Source organism: Cyprinus carpio, chromosome B3, assembly GCF_018340385.1.
Source record: "Cyprinus carpio isolate SPL01 chromosome B3, ASM1834038v1, whole genome shotgun sequence".
Lineage (NCBI taxonomy): Eukaryota > Metazoa > Chordata > Actinopteri > Cypriniformes > Cyprinidae > Cyprinus > Cyprinus carpio.
In genome coordinates this window covers 22,554,144-22,573,634 of record NC_056599.1, presented here as the reverse complement: position 1 = coordinate 22,573,634, position 19,491 = coordinate 22,554,144, and the positions used below count along the sequence as shown (strand labels likewise).

Sequence of the window (19,491 nt, the reverse complement as noted above, 5' to 3'; positions counted from 1 at the left end):
ATTTTTGTTTTCTTTGTGTACAAAAAAGTATTCTGACCTTCATTTCATTACGGTTGAGTATCCCTGATAACAGATACACAGTAGAACTGAGGATTGCTTAGTGTCATATTGTTTCCTGGACCTTGACACTGGACCATTTATTTATTTACAGTCATTATATTACTTGTCACAAACATTACAAATGTTTTCATTTTCTTAGTGTGATTTGTTTTTGGACTTGTTCACCTCATTAATTTTTCTCTGCTGTCTGTTATAAATGCCGTTATTTGCTGTACTGTTTTTATATTTTAAAGAATATCCTTTAGTCATTGTAATCTTTTTTTTTTTTAAATTATATTGCTTTAATAATTATCATTGAGAATTGTTTTCTGTACGATTTGTTGTCCATGTTTGTCATTTTTTAGTTTTTTTCTAAACACGTCCTTATTTATGAATTTTTATTTCAGTTTTAGTGTAGTACATCAATTATTAAAAAAAAATATAAGAAATGTAAAATAAAGTTTATGTTTTCATATTTTGAGTTAACATTTTATTTTCTTCACTATAAGAAAACATCCAAACTATTGGTTGATCAACACCAGCATATCATTTATTGTTTTTCTCAAAGTGTGTACAAAAATGAGAAATAAAAAGGACAAGAAAAGGATGAGACGAGACTGTGGGAAGTGAAAGAAAGCAAAATCATATTTTATTATAAATTCTTGTAGCAGTTGAACTGGAGGGCTGATAAAAGTACTGAGACAAAAATAAACCCATTGGGGGACAAAAGAGACGAGTAAAGAGCCAAGACCTCCTTCTGCTTTAAGGCCACCTTGTTCCACTGATCAAGTTTTAGATATAGAGTAATACACTTTGCGTACATTTATCTCCTCTCACTCAACGCATGCAGACGAGAGTCAACAGCATTTAAAAATAATCTTTTGCAACCTTAAATATCCATACATTTACAAAGACACACTCACACATTTCAAGAACTACAAATCCACCAGAAAAGAGCAAAGAAGAGAGTACCTTTTTCCTATTTGTTTTGTAGTTTATAAAAGACAGTGAGCATTTGTCATTTGTACCTTGGCGCACTGCGTGCAAACACAACGAACAATTGGCGTAAACACAGTGATTTGTGTCTGTGAAAAGTTTGTTCCAAAATTAAAAGCACATTTTGACAGAAAAGAAAATCCATTGGGAAGAAGACCAAATCATTTACAGAGAAAGAGAGAGAGTGAGAAAGTTGATTATGAAATTTTAAAAAGCTGATGACTTGGGGAAAAAAAAAAAACTCACAGGAAGCTGAAAACAATGATTAGAAAAATGATTGAATTAAAAAAAAAAAAAAAAAAAAAAAAAAAAAAAAAATCAACTAAAATAAGGCTTAATATGAGAATATTATTTCCGTTCATGCAAAGAGCTTTCGATAATTCATCTAAACCTCACAATGCAATTTCACAGTCATCTTAAATATACACACACAGCGACTTTTGTGGCGTTCAGGCTGTTGAACATTTTTGGAAAATATTCAATGGCTTAGCAACTCTAAATGGAGAATCTCCTCAAACGTACAGACAAAAGGCCATTGCACTGGAAGGCAGACGAGACATTTGCAAACACAACAAGCCATTATCAAGGCCCTAAAACTATAGGCAAAACTATCCACAGACCACTTCCTTATGGCATTTAACAAATACAGGCTTATCAGAACAGCTTTACCATGTTCCACTAGAAAACCAAAAAAGCAACAGTATTAAAACACAGAGGCATTTCATTCATGAAAAGAAACAACATGATGGCATTAATGATGTTCGTACACAAATACATGAACCTCTGGAGAGGTCACAGCTTATGGCCACAAGTCACAGTTTCACGCTGACGTGTGCATATAAAACCTGGGATGGAAGTGTTCATTTAGATGTACAGCACCCCCTTCCTGCTCAAACCCCAACTGCTGACTTTTTGTGGATTTAGAGTGTAAAAATGATTCATTTAGTGAACAACAGCTTTTAACAATTAACACTAGGGGTGACACTGCTGGATCACTGCGACCCATCCATATTCCTGAGCAATGCTTCCGAGCCACACGGATACATATGTGCTCAAAGTCCCCCAAAACCTCGTCACAGAGAAGCCCACAGGAAACAGCCAAAAACTATGTGATGACAGGAAGTGGTGGAGAGTGTGTGTGGGGGGGCAGTCAATGGTGCAAAGCATCATAAATGTCATTTCCTCTGAGACCTAGTTCCCTGTGAATATCTTAATATTGTTGTACAAGCTTGGTCCCATGCAGCAAGGCATAAGTACAGTACAGTGCATCACAGTACATTCACTCAGCTTAGTGGTACTTATCTACAAATGCCTTTACAAGAAATCACTGAGCAACAATATAAAAAAAATATGATGTGCAGTCTGCTGAAAAACACTAAAATCTGACTAAAATAAGATATACAAGGAATATTTATGTTTGATAAAATGAGCATAGATATCACTAGAGGGCATCAATAGATGGCAAAGAATAACTAACATTAGGTCAAATAAGGAATATCATCCAAAACACTAGAGGGCGCCAGAAATGATGGATGATGTATAAGACTGTAAGTTTTAGCAAGTCTAAATCTTAACTTGTAATCAAATTAATTTTAGAGTGGTAAATATTCAGTAAAGGTAAATGTTATCCGAGCAAATATTGTGTTTACAACTACATTTGGTAAAAGATACACATGCTTAATAAGACTGATATTGTCTGATTGGATCACAGATTTGACAGGATCTGTCAAATACCAATTCTTAATGTCAAAAGAAGACAAAATGAGGATGAAAAAGAATGAAAAGTGTGTGTGTGTGTGTGGGGGGGGGGGTAAACTCAAGTGAGTTCTTTACAGTACAGTGTACCCTGTAGATTCACAGATAAAAAAAATACCCTGCGCCAGCAAAGCAGACAAAGAAAAACAAAAACAAAAAAAGTCAGTTTTCCCATTTTAAGGAACACTGTTAAGCCATTTAGTTTGAAAACAGTACAGATTGCTGTAACTGAAGTGAGGGACATAGATCAATAATAAAACAAAACATTTAGATTCACTATGTACATAAAAGATTGCTGAATAATCTTGATGCAACAACCCAGAATCTTTACCTGAGTGTGTAATCTAAACCATCTTGAAACAGAAAACCAACTGATACTAGCACTGCCAAACAGAATCGTAATGACGCTAATAAGTGAATCATCACATCTATAGGGACACAAAGATTTTTTGGTCACAATCAACTAACTGTTAACTCCACAACACTACAAAAAAACAAAAAACAAAAAAACAAACACAAAATGACATTTTCTAAAACTACAAAAAAATTAAAACCAAGCAGAGAAGGAAGGGTGGGAGGACAAAAAAATAAAATGAACAAAACACAAAAGGGAAGCTAATCAACCCTATCATGGGGGGGGGGGGGTATATCTGTGATTGTGTTGTGATATGATGAGAAACCTGGATCAACTGCTTGTGTGCTTGAAATGAGTGTGTGTGTGAGAGTGCGTGTGTGCGTGTGTGTGTGTGTGTGTGTGTGTGCGTGTACTGATGTGGGCAGAGTATATAAAGGGTCATCATCATTGGCTAGGGAGGGGAAAGGTGCTTTGGAAATCACTGAGGATTATGCTGTCTTGGTGATGCTCTCTGCATCCTTGGAGGCCCAGAGCTCCTTGTGCTGCTTGCGCCCAAAGCCCTCGTCATAGTTCCCTTTACTCTTGAAGAGCTGCTGGAAGTGTGGTTTGCAGTAGAACTCCCCCGCCAGCGCTGCATAGGTACCCAGACTTCAGAGCGCAGAAGCCAAGAGATAACATTAGAAATACATAAAAAAAAAAAAAAATGATTAAATGTTACTGCATTAAATTGACAATTGAGTGACGGAAGTATTTGTAACAACATAAAGGTCTTTACTGTTACAAATAAATGCTGTTCTTTTGAACTTTCTATATATAAAAGCACCATGAATAAAAGTGAAATCTTCCTCAAATCAGCACATCAGAATGATTTCTGAAGGATCATGTGACACTGAAAACTGGAGTAACGGCTGGGGAAAATTCAGAGCTTTGCAATCACAGGAATACATTGCTTTTTAAAATATATTCGAATAGAAAACAGTTATTTTAAATGATAATAATATTCCATAATATTACTGTCTGTACTGTTTTTTGATCAAATACAAGCACCCTATGAGAGCAAAAGGATTTCTTACAAAAAGAAGACTTCCTTCAGTTCACAACCCTTGTTCAGCTGCTCTAGTTTTTGCCGTTTTCTCAGGCTGTGCTGATGAGGAAGTGACTAACCTGAGTTTGGTGTTGCAATGCTTGCAGCAGAAACACGTGGTGTGGAAGATGAGGTTGTTGGCCACCAATCTCTCCATCGGATACACGGTTTTCTCACATGATGCACACGTCTCGGTCTGTGTCTTTAAACTGAAAGACTGGTAGGAAACGCAAGCATAGACATTGTGTTTCAATCAAAGAACAGATCAGAAGATCACTACATGACTTCAGAATATTGACTTGCACTGACTTATAAACTTATATTAACTTTAATTCGTTTTGAAGCTTTATTTGTCCTTATTTGTACTAAGGATATATGCATATCTTACAGTCATATTCTAGATAAGTAAAAATATTTTCAACTTACATAATGCATTATATCTTTTATTTATGAAATGTATTATAAAATAATATGTATACAATAATGAATGGTTTTGAACATTGAATCATGTTCAAAACCTCATGGAGGAACAAAACCGATTGCTTTACTTCTCAAAACTAGTACCAGAGTGAGTGCTGGGTGTGGTTGAAAAGATAAAGAAAAGACAAGGAGGATGTGAACATAAAGCGACGTACCTTAGAACGCTGAACGGGCTTGTCATCAGACGCGTTCCTGTTGTCCTGGAAACAAAAAAAAGAAAGAAAGAAAATGAAGCCAGTGGTCCTAAGACAGGTTACCCATGGCAACAGTTTTTCAGACAGAGCCTCGTGAACACCACAGCATAATCCTTATCCTTTTAACCTGACACACTCCAAAATGTTCCTGCAGTCCCTCCTATATCCCTCCATCTGGCAGTATGCTCTTACAAGCACCTTTCGTCTGTGTCGAAGACTAAGCCCGGTGAGCATTTCTAACTCAATCACCCTTTAGAAATAAAGACCCTGCTCACACACTCTTTCAGTTTCAGCAAGGCCTAAGCTGCAATATGACATTACATAACACAAGCCATGTCCCACGGTCAACTCTGCACCAAATATTCGAAACAGCTGCCAGCCTGAACAGGCCACCAAATTACACACAGGAGAGATTGGGAACTCAAGAACCAAGCGTTTTTACGAAAGATTTCAGACAAAATGCTAATGACAGGGCCTGGGTTTGGGACACACCTGCACAACACTGAAGCAGCAACAAAAGACTCTGAAAACAGACCCAAAGAGAGTCGAAAATGTTTTAATGCATCATCTGCTGAGCTGACAGGTCTTTATGTAACTGCTCAGGTCTGTCAGAAAGCCAAGAGCAGCTCTCCACCTCCACTACAGCAGCTATACTTGTCTCTTTCGTGGAAATCTAGAGCTTGAGTCGCACACAGATCTGCTGGTATAACGGCTCACACTCAGACCCACTGTTGTTGTTTCTCTAGTTCTAATTTGCTTGGCTCAGACAGGCAGCGCAAGTATCAGTAATGACCATTATATCACATCAGACATTCAATAACACCACTTTTCACAAATTACAGCCATTATCGAGAGGGACTTCATGCTCTCACTCACATACTATCAAAGCCCGGAAATGAGATTACAACCTCTCAGTCTCAACATGATAATATTTGCTTACAAGAACATTATCAGTAGTATCAGGTACACTGTAAAAAATGCTAGAGTAAAAAACCTGTTAATTGGTTAAGTTTCTGTACTACATAAGGTGAATAACTGTAATTACATTTAATGTAATTTAACAGTAAAATACTTGTTTTATACTGGTTTTTGGAAGTGAAAAAGAACAAGTCATTGTATAATTAACAGTGAAAAACCATAAATTGTCATTGCCAGAATTCCCTGCTTGACACTTCACATTTTTATTAAATTAAATTTTTTTTTCTTTTTTTTTTTTTTGTTGGTTGCATTAGTTGTTTGTTTGTCTTGTTTTTTTGTTAAATTAATGTTTAGTGCATTATTTTAGTATCGTGTGGAACCATGATTGTGTTTAGTGCTTGTGTGAATGACACTAGGCACCTTTAATATTAGTATTTACTTTCTCCGCTTGTGGAAAAGCGGTTTGTGATGAGCTTTGATTGATTGTGACTCTCATCACAACCTTTTTTTGGTGGTTATCAGTGTATTGTACTTTAATAGGTTGGTACATTAAAGGTGCTGCATGTAGTTTTGACACCGAGTGGTTGAACTAGGTATTGCAGTCCAAATTCAAAATATTGGAGAGGGTTTTTTTTTAACCGGCCCCTCCTCCTCAGACTTGATGCACACACAGGTTGCTAGATTGAGACTCAAACAGGAACTAGCGCACTTCATGATCAATGAATTGAAATACACTGTTTTCCCCCAGTAGGCAACCCGGGGTGCCGAAATACAGTTGGGTAAACTTGCAGTGGGCGGGTTTCACAAACCAAAGATTGACATTAATCACTTGCTTAGGATTATCCACGTCATTTTTCAATTTGAAACCAGGCTATTTTGTGATTCGTTAACTGCTATAGGTAATTAACTATAAGAATAATAAAGTGCAGTAATTTTACTTATTTATTAAGAATTTTAGTCATTTAAAAAAAAATTTTTAAACCTACACACCACCACCAACATTTTTGTTTTCATTCCATGCTGTAAAATAGATTCATTCAATAGATATACAGCATAAAACATTACAATTTTCAAAACGGATTAACAGTAACACTGTTCTGCATTTGCATTGACGCATTTCAAAGCATGTGTTGCAAAAGGAAGTGCAATGTGTTTCTGCCTCACCTTGTTAGGTGTTTTATTGTACAATGTATACTTAGGTCATCCCCTGGTCAATAAAGAAAGAACCATTTACCATGTATTAGCCAATGCTATGCAGTAAAACGAGAAGCCAACATGATTAAGCTTTATCTGATAAAGTCACGACACACCCTGAGTGCAAGACAATCCTCAGCCCACTTCCTGTTTAGGAGCGTTTGTGTAACACGTTTGTTTCAGAGCCACTGCAAGAGACATTTACATATTTGTGTGCATTTAGCATAAATATCAAAAACACCATTTACATTTAAAGAAACTGTGCACAAGGAGCCTTAAAATTCTATTACTAATACTACTACCAAAAAAAAAAAAAGTTTCAGGCACTCTCTGTCTTCTAGTTAGCAGAAGTGCAATAAAATGATGCCACACACTATTAAATCAATAACAAAGATGCTTGGGTCAGTCACAGTTGAAATGGTGGCAAAAACGGGATTAGAGATGTGTGAGCGTGTTAACACAACACAAGAGAAGCACACAAAGCAATGGAGCAGGGTACTATCTCAGCTTGTGCCATCTGTCCCTTTTTGCCTTATTTGTACATAAGATGAAGAAAAACACACTCTCTCACCACACACATGCAGATAGCACTGCTGCCCAACCTTCTGCACTGTGGCAGGAAGGAGTGGTGACACATCTTCTTCCTGTGTTCTGCTCTGATGCACTTTATGATGATAAGGTCTAATCCGCCCTCCCTAGAGACCCTCAAAAATCAGTCATTAGCTTACATGCACACTGAGACACAGCTTTAGTGCTGTATGCACGGCATATGGAGTCATAAGACACTGAAGTTTGACGGCATTTTCTATTGTGCCTATGGAGTCATAAGACACTGAAGATCACTGCATTACAGTTCACATTACCAGCTCTTCTGGGTTTCACAATGACACTCGCAGAAAAAAAACACCATGTTCTCTTTAAAGTTCAACCTTGTTTCAAAAACACTACCTTGCGTGTGAATGTCACAAGAAAAAAAAAAAATGCAATCAGGCCATTAAATATAAAGTGATCACTATAGTGTGGAATCTAACAATGTCATTTTTTTTCATGGCCTGTTAATACTCTAAAAGGCATTTTAGATATAGTCATATACTCATTAAAAAAAAAAAATGTTGCAACTCAAACATGGCACTGTGCATGATTTATTTTACCACAGACAAGAGTATTTTTATGCATTTCAACATTAAAATAAATAAATTACATTAATAATAATCAAACATCATCAAGTTTGAGATAACTGGCTATCACAACAGTTAAGTCACAGAGTTACAACAACTTCCAGAACTTTTAGAAATGGAAAAAAAAAAAAAAAAAAAAAAAAAAATACACTTTATAAATTCTGAATGATGACATACATTTTTTTTTCTGATAAGTGACATTAGAGCCAATGTCAAAAAACCTTGTCCTCATTTTAGATTCTTAAGTTCGGACTACACAGAACTGTGCAAAAGAAAGTGAGGTAGAGAGAGAGTGCAAGACAGAGTGAGCTAAACCTCTACCCAAATTTAAAATTACAGCCAACCAGATGGGCTGCAGGCCATTCTGTGACCCAGGCTAGTATTTGAACCATTGCTCCCCTCTCAGACCCTGACAGATTTGTGATGGCCTGCGATTTACCAAAGGTCAGTATTGTAATCTCTCCCACAGCCACACACTGAGCCCACACAACATTCACTCTCCATTACACTTCCTCTATTGTATTGGACTGTAGACGCTCTTTTAATCTCATTAGCTGGACAAAATCCCATCAGCTGCTCCCCATGGGTCCAGAGAGCCAGGGGAATAAGCAGGAGTTCAGTGGACTGAACCACCATGTGTTCATCAACCCACGCAACCCCTGTTCACCTTGTGTCTTAGGCATCTTGTGATCTTTCAGATGTGATCTGGGATGCACAGAACCATTACATTTGTGATACCACTGCAAATGCCCACAGAATATCTGCCTCAACGTGCAGTGCCATGCATTTTAGATGATTTTTACTAATGGGTGTAAATGACAATCTGTTTTGGGGGGCCACTTATGGATGGATCCACTGGAATATTAATTAAAAACAGGCCAACCTAGACATGGAGTGAATGATTTGGCTGACGTACCTTTTGCCACAATCTGCCAAGCTAATAACAAGAGAAATGAGTCAGATTTAGAAGATTCCTGACAACACATGTTCATGCAGCAACCCTGAGGGAATCTGACTAGTCTCCATGAATGAGAAGCAATGTTTTAAAAGACGCTGGAAGGCACATTTTTGCAAAAGTCAAGCTATGATTGATCTCCCTGTAACTAGAAAAGCAAAAATGAGCCTTCAGGCAGCAAAATACATACATTCTTTTACCAACTGACACATTAGGGTTAGTCGTCCTCCACTAGTGCCTATCAAGAAGTAATTTTCCAAAAGATTCAATAATTTTGTGCATTTCTCCACTGCAATGCATTGCTTACTTTCAGTTTAGACAGATAACTCACAAGAGATATAAAACAAAAAAGGAAATTCCCAAAGCCTCTGGCTGCCAATTACTCTTGTATCTAGATATTTGAAGGTCGTATATGTTTTAAAGGAAAGCTTCAGTTTAGCTTAGCCAAATTTCTACCTCATGTTTTGTTTTGTACGTATCGTTAGACCTAAGTGCTTTTCCAATCGTTATAGTGCTTATTTTCATAAGTTGCTGAGAGCAGAAACACCCTGTGTCAGAGAGAATGATTGCGTGAAAGTATTTGCATGAGTATGCAGAAAACGCTAATGTTTAAACACTTCTAAAGAAGAACGTGAAAGTCTTTGCCAATGCATTGAGCCACAGACAGAAGCTGATGCTGGAGTCTACACACGGATGTGAAACTGTAAATGTGTTTAGGCAGAAAAAAGTCTGAAGACGACTGTACAGGATGTTTTATAGAGAAGGCTTGTGGGCTGGGTTGTAGAGGAACAGTCTAATGTTTCATTTGACTCCAGAGTACACCTTTGACCAAGAGAAAGTGCACGGTGTAAAATTTCACCTGTTAAAGCTGAAGTGGCGCCACTAGAACACAACAGCAAAAAAAAATATATTGATTTTTTTCAAACACGTTTTAACCCAACCCCCCACCCCCTTTATTTCCTGTAGCTTCAGTTTATGTTTACTATACTTTGCACCACACTTGCAAAAATGAGCAGAAAACCACTGGATCTTTACTTGGAACGGTACTGCTAGGACACATCCCTTTTTTGAAGCCTTTCAAACATGTTCAGACAGAGTTCGAAACTTGATCTAGGCACTTCGTGGTACTTCACAAAACACAGCCATCAGCATCTACCATACCGTGATCTTATCACAAGGAAGGGAGTGCATTTTGCAATCAGAAATCATAATACATACACACAAGAACTGCCAAGAGACATTGCACTTTTCAATGGAATTTGACAAACGTGGTAGAGATTGTAAACCTCTTCTACTTTGCTCTTTCACAGGACATTTCACACACATTTTCACACAGGAAAGCCATTTTAGCAAAAAAAAAAAAAAAACCTGCAACAAAAGAGCCTCTATGAAGACTAGAAGTGTTCAATATGAAGTGTCTCAAATTGGGTTAAACTCAATGCCAGTCAGGGCTTGACAGGCTAAACATATTGAATACTCAAAACACTTGCATTAACATAATCAAAAGTACATATTACACCACAAATACATATATGAACCGATACTGAAGTCAAAGACATGCTGGGACACCACAGATAACCACTGCATCGACTGCAGCTAGTCACTCAGTGGAAAGTTCCATTTAGGCCTATGGAGCAAGCCTAATTTCTTCTCTTTCTCCATATAAGGAGACAGTTTTTGCAAGGAAAAAAGGGTTCCATTATCACTCTGCAGAGGCTGTCCCAGAGTCCTTGTTGGCATAATTTCATTAGTGTGGAGATCTAAGAATAGTCAAGAGACTAAGAGTAGACATTGGACTAGAACCTCAGTGTGTGACATTCAGCTCAAACAGGAACATCACTGACGCACAGCGTGCAAAAACACTGTACAAAAGAAAACACTGCATTTGATGGTGGATTTAAACAGACTTGAATGGATAAACACACCTAGAGGCCCATGATTAAATTATCTGATTGTCATATGAATGAGAATTTGAGAAAAAAAAAAAAGAAAAAAAAAATTGGGGCCTCCCGAATACTTTTAAAGTTCCTGCAAGTTGCAACCTTTTGAAACACCTGGAATGACATGCCTCCACGTTTGTTTCTAACAACTGGACAGTTGACGCCGCAGGCTGTCATCTCCACATGAATAATCTGTGCATACAATCTTCTGGGCTTTGTTTCATCTGAAAACCCTGAGGGCCTCTGCCGTCTGCTTTTACCTTCAGCGTACAACAGAGAATGACACCTCTAATGAAAGAAGCCATCATTAAAAAGCGACACTCTGAAAGAGGTCACATTTAAGTTTATTTGTACCATTTGCTTGAGCATTCGCAATCTCTCATGCACATCATTTGCTGAAAGAAACATTTCCTTGTGCTGCTGAATTCCCAATGGAGCCAATTTAACTGAGACTGTACATATGTTTGATCAGACAATCCACTGGCAGATGGTGATCCCTAACCGCCAAAACAAAGTGCCACTATCACTAATGACCGCAACGAACAAACGGAAAGAAATGGGAGCTTTAAAGACTAAAGATACACACATTTAAGCTTTAACGGTTGAATAGATTTGCTAAAAATTTATTATTCAACAGTTAGTTCCTCAAATTTGATTCACTAGTGAGATTTACTGTAAAATTGTGATGTTTCACTCTAGCCTGGACTGGAGTATGCAGAAGTTTGAAAGTGGAAGTCAAAGCTTCTACATATTCTCACACATTAGCTTTTTACACATTTTTTTTTTTTTTTGTTCTCATTAGTGTTTGGGGAGTGAGAAAATTCCTGTCGCTGAAGTGCACACATATGCCGTTCCAAACCAGGAGCGCACAAAACTTAATTGCACTTTTAGAACTCTTTTTCGCTGTACAAAATAACTGGCAAATTTTCGTCTGCAATGCTAGATGCTCAATATTATTCAGGCTATTAGAACTTGCATTCTTCTTGTAATAATGAATATCACCACAACTGTACTTACCTGCAGTTTCAGGTCTACAACAGAACCACTGTCAAGCGTGATACTGCTTGTATTATCAAAATGATAACCATCTAAAACTGGCCGATAGACAGTTGTTTCCATTATTATTGTGTGCATACATGGTTTCAGCCAGCTGATGCTGGGCAGGAGTTAAATAAACATGTAACCATGACAACTTTAGGCTGAGAGGATTCACATGTAAAAAGCATTTACATAAATTTCCACATAAAACCTGTGCCTAGTCCTAGTCGCTGCTTTCCATGATACAACGACAAAAAGAAAGGATGTAAGTCTATGAAAGCAGCCTACAGTTTAGGCTTCATTTGGGCTGAGTAATGAATGTCAACATGTCAATTAATAATTTCACACACAGAAACGAGCAGAATTGGAAACCTGAATACACCACAAGTCACTTTGGATAGTGTCTGCCAAATGATGAATAAATGAAAATGTGGTCAGACAGGAGAAAAGATGCATTCGACACAGACAGGCAGGGCTACGCAATTTTATGTAACAATAATCAAGCATCATATAACGGCAAATATCCACTGAGAGGTAGTAACGTTACAAAAAATGTATCATTACAAAAACCAATGCAAGTTTACCGCTGCTTCAGTAACGTTACCGGTCCAGCTTTCCGTTGACTAAACTGGGTCGACGAAAACCAGAAGGCTTTGTTTTCGGTCTAAATTCATCTGGAAACACACATTTTCAAGAAGACACATGACAGCTTGGACCCCAAGACCTAGTCTCCCACAGCACAGGACTGATTAGTATTCATCTGCTGTATCCTATCTTAAAGCGCACATAAATACATCTCTACAATAAGCAAATCGTCTGCTTTGATGGATCACTGCAGAAATAGTAAGTCTGAGCCCAGTCTCCTACAGTTAGCTCTTGATAGCGCTCTCGCTAGCGCACTGCACCTCACCACAATAGACGGCGAGGGGGTCGCTGGGTTCACCGGCTGCAGCTGAATCAAAGCGGAGAAACTCACCATCTGGGTCTCCTTATCGGTCTGCTGAAGAGAAACGGGGTTGCTGCTGCCTTGTCCGGTCCACTCAGTGTGCGCGACTCGGTTCAAATCTCTTTCGTTTCCTCCGCTGGTCTAAACGATTCACTTCTCCGGTGGAGCTAAATGAAACGTACCAGCACACGCTGCGATCATTCGAGCCGTCTGAAGAGCATGACGTGCATTTCCCCCCACCTCACGCTTTTCAACGGACGGTTTTTTCTCTCTTCTTCATCACGCCCTTATTTACTCAGCAGGATGTCGCACGCGATTGGACGCAGCTCGTGCCGCGTTCTCGCGCTCTCCTCCCACCTCAGAATTTAGGTAAATTTTTTGAGACTTTTGCAAGAAAATAGCCGTATTACCTCACGGACTCCTAATTCCTCGCCTCCGTTTCTTTCCCGCTGTCTTTATTCAGTCATTAGTGACTAATATGTGCGGTAAGTAAGAGGCAAATGAGCTAATTCTATTTGAGCCATCTTAATGTATAAAATGATTTAGCTTTGGCTGTATATTGATGGATACGTAATCCGTCATATTTTACCAAAGACTATAGAGTAATTTGATTTTACTCACCGACCGTCATCCCGTTGCAGTATGGCCTGTATTTTTTATTTTTTTTTATTTGCAGCACTTAAAGGGTTAGTTCACCCAAAAATGAAAATTAGCCCATGTTTTAATCACCCTTAAGGCATCCAAGGTGAGTATAATCTCTGCCTCAGAAGTCACGCCCACGAACCGTTGGCTGAACGTCTGATGCATAATGGTGCGTTCACACCAGACGCGAATAGAGCGTCTGGCGCGAGTGATTTCAATGTTGAGTTTATGTGTTGAGTCGATTATAATATGTGAATAGCCGACGAATGGGGGGGAGTCGATTTGGGGAAATGTGTGGAGATGTGTAATGTGTTTTTTTTTGTGATTTTTGGTGGCGTTAACCAATCAGGAGCTTACTCTAGTAGTCGCGAGTTGGAAAATCTGAATTTTGGCAAAATTTTGCGTGGTGAATGGAGGACAAACTTTATCATCACTGTATGTGCATACCCGGAGCTGTATGATACTTCTTCATACTTTTACAGAAACAGGAATAAAAAGGATCTTGCTTCTATATATAGCATTAATAGATTTATTGAATAAAGACCAAAGATTAGATTTACCCCAAACGAGTTATATTTTATCTTGAACCACTAAAGAGACATCAGAGCCAGCGGCACATGTCAGAAGGTCTAGCCAAGGTGAGACAGCTCTAGGCGGATACATGATCACTGAGCTCCCGCTGATTGTGTGGAGCTCGTCTCCGAAATTGGCGAAACACATTTTTAAATAGACGATGTCTTTATAAATAAACCGCATATTTGAGTTTAAAACAACTACATTCTCGCCTGAAATACTTTTAAAACTACATTTCATGACAAGATAACAGTAATATTTTGGAAATTATCCAAATAAAAATGGTTGAAAATGCTGCGTGAACTCAACTGGTAGAAGCCCCCCCCCATGACGCGAATTCGCGTCTGTTGTGAAGTGATTTTCGCACGCGTATGAAGCGAATTTCACGCACGAATGAAGCGTCTAAACTCAAAATGTTCAAGCGTCCAACTACGCGCGAATAATGCGATTTATTCGCGCAAGTCGCATCTGGTGTGAACGCACAGTTAGGCACACAAAAGTGGAAACACTTCAGGAGTGTCGAAGTCATCATTGGATTGATGGAATTCTACAGGATTTCTGGGAGACGTGTGTGTCGCATTCTTTAACGTTCTGCCTGGAAACAAAGATACCATGGCACCAAACCCCCTCACGAAAGAAGAAAGCCGTCGTGTTTACAACTGTGATGACAAGCTCTTATTAAGATGAACTAAATGCTGGATTCTCAAAAATATGTAAAATATTTAAAGTTTGCGGCATAGAATCTTTAAAATACGTCCGAGAGTTTTACACACCAGTCTGTTATTATGGCAACATTTCCACGTCCTGAAACATGCCGTTGAACGAAACGAAGTGTGATTGGTTGTTTGACATGTCGGTCAAATGGCATCATGGGCGGGCCTTGGCCAATGAAAGCTGCCATAGATTCCAGACCTTCAGCAGTCAGTCTGAAGGTTTGGCTACGTGAGACTAAGGTGTGTATGAATTTCTTCTTTCAGATGAATCCAATCGGAGTTATATAAAAAAATTATCCTTGCTCTTACAAGCATTAGAATGGCAGTAGGTGGGTGTTTTTTTTCCCCAACAGTCCAAAAGTAGTCAAAAGCCCCTTTCACACTGAGATTCCAGATAATACACGGGTAATGTGTCCCGGCAATTGTTCCTGGATCGTTAGATTTTGGTTCATTCACACTGCCAGTGATTTCCCAGAATCTGTGCGTACGTTCACACACAACCCATAAAAGTCCCGTAATGACACGTGACATCAGGATGTGACGTGTAATGTAGGAGTCGAAAACGCTAGGCACATTAACTTTTACTTAAGCTGCCGAACAATCGCAGTTTCAGCACGGATAGTGAGGAACTAGCTGATCTCTGCTTCATTACAGTGTGCACATTTTTTTTGTCGCAAACATTGATCTGCCTTCAAAACACCTGGTAAAAGGTGGGGTGGGGTGGGGGGGTTCATTCAAAGTCTTGGAAGATTCAAAGTCTTCAGAACATTCAAAGTCTTCTTAAGTCATAAGAACAGAACCAAATTTGTCATTCATTATTATCCTCAGCTCTTCAGATGTGCTGCTCTGAGTGAATATACAAGGTTACAAAAGTATATTTAGATCATGTCATACATTCATATAAAAAAAAAAAAAAAAATTACATTTAACAAGCAAACTAACAGATGGTTACTTTTTTATTTTATAAGATATTAAGATAATTACGTTGAGAAATTATATTTAGTATTCCGGTGTGGAGTAGTGGGTGCATTCTTCAGATCAATCCTGAATTTAGGCCTTACCTTGGAGGGCTTCAGGACATCATGATGGGGGGCTAAAGGGGTTAGAAAAGTTTACTCAGAAAAAACCGGTGTGGAGTAGTGGGTCCTTCAGATCATTGCAGGGGTTTTTGATCATGTGATTGGGGGGCTAAGCAGACACTCCCTCACCATGGATCTGATTGATGATGAGCTTGATGCTGTCCTAATGTGCTGGCTGTTTGAAGGATCTATCTTGCCATTGGTAGAATAACCCTGCAGAGACACTCCCCCATTATATTTTTTTGTTTTGTGGCGTATTTTTGGTATTTTTAGGTGTCCTAATTACTAGTATTTATGTTTTTTACATTTTATCTAATTGTGCATTACATTGTTTTCTTTTGTGATTTCTTTGTTGTTAGTTTTATTTTTGTTGAAAAAAAGATATATACACATTTATACATGATATTATACAAATGTATATTATACTTTATACATTTCTTTCTGGAGAGAATAACATGGTAAGAAAGGTTTTAGTATAAGGAATTTGAATCAGCTGCTTTCAAGTGAATAAGGGACAACAGAGAGCACAAAACAACCACTGATACCTGTTTGCAATTTTTGGTTAAATAGCTATCTTGCATTAAAGTTATGTATATGTAACCTCATTGGTTCCACATGACCTTCTCCAAGTTGGAGGTATGGCACACTAACAAGGATGCTAAAGACTGCAGCCTCTCAATTTGATTTTATTTGTCGGGTTGAGATCTGTGGGGTATGGTTTTTATTTCTAGATTGCGTCCATTTAATAAATCTAAGCAGGGTTGTTTTTGCGCTTGAAGGCAGCATAAAACTTTGCAACAAATTGCTGCAAAAAAAGTGATTCTTTGTGTGAACACATACAGATTACCTCACACCAGGGAAAATATAAAATTAAAACTGAGGATTTCAAAAACCTGATAAAACCTGGAAGGAAACTACTGACTCCTAAATGCTGTTAACTTGGTACCTTAGACTGATAAAAATCTGTATTTAATACTCAAAAAAGGTACATCAACTCAGCAAACACTGTTAGGGCATGTCAGCTTGATTTTGCATGATAGCATTGGAAAAGTACCTGGTGACTTGTCTCCAAGTATCAGGGCCTTGAGTTTAATGGCAACCAGTGAATTGAGACACGAGACTTTCTATGTGCTACATGTTTGTGCAGCACTTAAGACACTCGAGTTGGAAAACTAGTTGCCAGCTCTTTTCAGTGCATTCCTGATGAGGCTTATCCAGCATGAAACACTACGGTTGCCATTGAAGTGCCCTTAAGAGTCATAACACTCCCACCCTAACCAGTGTTTGCACTGAAGTAAAGTTTTGGCACCATTTAGTCAGTGTACAAAGTCAGCTTCATACATTGGCAAGTTATAGGAATTGTGGTTAGGTTACAAGTTTGGCTTACTCGGGAGTGCCAGTAAAACCACATAGAACAGGATACAGTGGTAGACTTAAGATGGAGTAAAGAGGTCACAACCCATTAAGATTTTTTTTTTTTTAATAAAGTAAAGTCACATGGCACTACCAGTTAATTTTTGGCCATAGCCATATTCCTTAACATTGATGGGCCCAACAGAAGTCCTGTCCCACCACAGATCTGAAGAACAAACAAGCAGTGAGAAAAAGCAATGTACACTAAATACAAAAAAAAAAAAAAAAAAAAAAAAAAAAAAGACCTTTATGAGGCTGATCACTTCCTCTTCTGGTACTACAGGTGGTGTCACAGCAGCCACACACCTGGTCAGAATCATCTGCAGACAACCAACTGACAAGACAAACCCTTAAGTAAGGCAATTCCTTAGTCACCTGTACACTTATCTAGGGGGTGGGGGACATACCCATTAGCAGAGAATGAACAAGCTTTCTGTTCGGGACTTGTTGGAGTTGTTGCTACAGCCACCTTTACTATGCATGTGAAGTAGACCTGCAAAGACCGTGGTTTTTAGACCATGGTAGCACATCATACAAAGTGTTGCACAGTCACATACCAGTCCACTGTCTGGTTGCTGGAACCTGAAAGCCTCCAGCTGAAACTGCAACTTGTCACCTTGGGTTCGGGGCATAAAGCGAGACCTGGAGCCTGTGAGCTTGGCATCAACCAGGCACCTGGTAAAAAGAACCAAGTTAAACAGCTTACAATACATGTAGAGTGTGGGACACATGAGGTGCACCACTTACCCATTGTTCTCAATAAAGGAGTATCTGGGGACAGATGTGACATCAGGGACTAGTGTAGCCACACAGCTGTCCACAAACACACGGATAGGAACATGGCTGTACGAATGCACTGATGCTTCAAGATTTATAATATCACCCAGGAAGTATTGGTTAGAAGGTCTCTCGAATCTCCAGTCATCTACAAAGACAACTTTTAGCACAGGTTTACAAGCACTGAGTGCTACAAAAGCACTTGGTATACCAACCAGTCATGAGTTTGAGGGAGAAGACAAAGATCTCCTCTGCAACTTTAGTAGAGGTATATGGGGTCCAAGTGGGCCCCAAGGAATCGCTGCTCACATTATGCTTTCTGCAAGAGAATTAAATAAACCAACACCTTATGGTGGCTTTAGTACATATGGCAACCTTGAATTCTGGCCTCACCTTGAATAGTGACACTCGATACCAACCACCGCACTACTGCTCCTAACAATAGGAACACCATAGGAAAGTTCTTGTGGGGTGTAGATAAGTTTGAAGGTATAGACAAGCTCATCATTAGTCACCTGAAGGAAGTAGAGCCACATTAGTCACAGAAAATATTCAGAACCATAGAATAGAAAGTTGAAACCTCACCGTTACTATACTGCCACATCCATGCAGTTCAGACTCAAAGATAAGCACTTGAGCAGAAGGGTCTTCTCCAGTTGCAGTACAGCTTCCCAGTGTAAGAGCAGATGACCTCAATAGCTTACCAGTACCAAAGAAGTCTTCCTTCACTTCTACATATATGGAGTTCTCACCACACTGAGCTGCTACACTGTTAGCAGGGACAGGACGACGCAACTCAAAGGGAACGTCTGGCTGCTGTGCTTCTTTTGGTAGGCTTGGAAAGTGCCATGTCAGTTTTGTTACTGGACCCAGCATCAGCTCTTTTGATTGAACACCAAAAAGATCTTGAGAAGGCCTTCTATAGTCACTCCTGGCTGGTGTTTGGACAGGAAATGGAGTAGGAATTTTTTGTGGTGCAGATGGAGGTTTACTGGCGACATATATCTGAGGAATTGGAGACATCCTAGAGTCTGTCTGCTGAACTTTCGCCCTAGGCATAAAAACACCTGGGGTCCAATAATCTCTTCCTCTAGGACTCAATTGTGCTTCAGAGAATCCCAGTACAAGCAGAACCACCAATCCAACTCCAACTTGCCAGAAACCCATTGTTGTTAAGCTTGCTTTTCAGTTATGCATCAGTGCTCCACCATCCAAATTTATA

The 19,491-nt window shown here is 38.9% G+C and overlaps 2 protein-coding genes across 2 annotated transcripts; both read right to left on the bottom strand.

Moving 5' to 3' along the window:
- Nucleotides 1–666: 666 nt before the first annotated feature.
- LOC109069357 (LIM domain-containing protein 2-like) lies at nt 667–13,339 on the bottom strand. The gene is made up of 4 exons (XM_019085989.2): nt 13,103–13,339; nt 4,865–4,909; nt 4,310–4,446; nt 667–3,793 (listed from the first exon to the last, which is right to left on the bottom strand). Exons 1-4 carry the CDS (start codon nt 13,103–13,105, stop codon nt 3,634–3,636), a joined length of 345 nt encoding a protein of 114 aa, XP_018941534.1. The 5' UTR covers nt 13,106–13,339; the 3' UTR covers nt 667–3,633.
- A 4,202-nt stretch (nt 13,340–17,541) lies between these two features.
- LOC109059198 (zona pellucida sperm-binding protein 3-like) lies at nt 17,542–19,481 on the bottom strand. The gene is made up of 8 exons (XM_042720288.1): nt 18,855–19,481; nt 18,663–18,784; nt 18,485–18,588; nt 18,240–18,417; nt 18,050–18,167; nt 17,900–17,985; nt 17,738–17,826; nt 17,542–17,658 (listed from the first exon to the last, which is right to left on the bottom strand). The coding sequence occupies exons 1-8, from the start codon at nt 19,434–19,436 to the stop codon at nt 17,573–17,575; spliced, it is 1,365 nt and encodes a 454-aa protein (XP_042576222.1). The 5' UTR covers nt 19,437–19,481; the 3' UTR covers nt 17,542–17,572.
- Nucleotides 19,482–19,491: the final 10 nt, after the last annotated feature.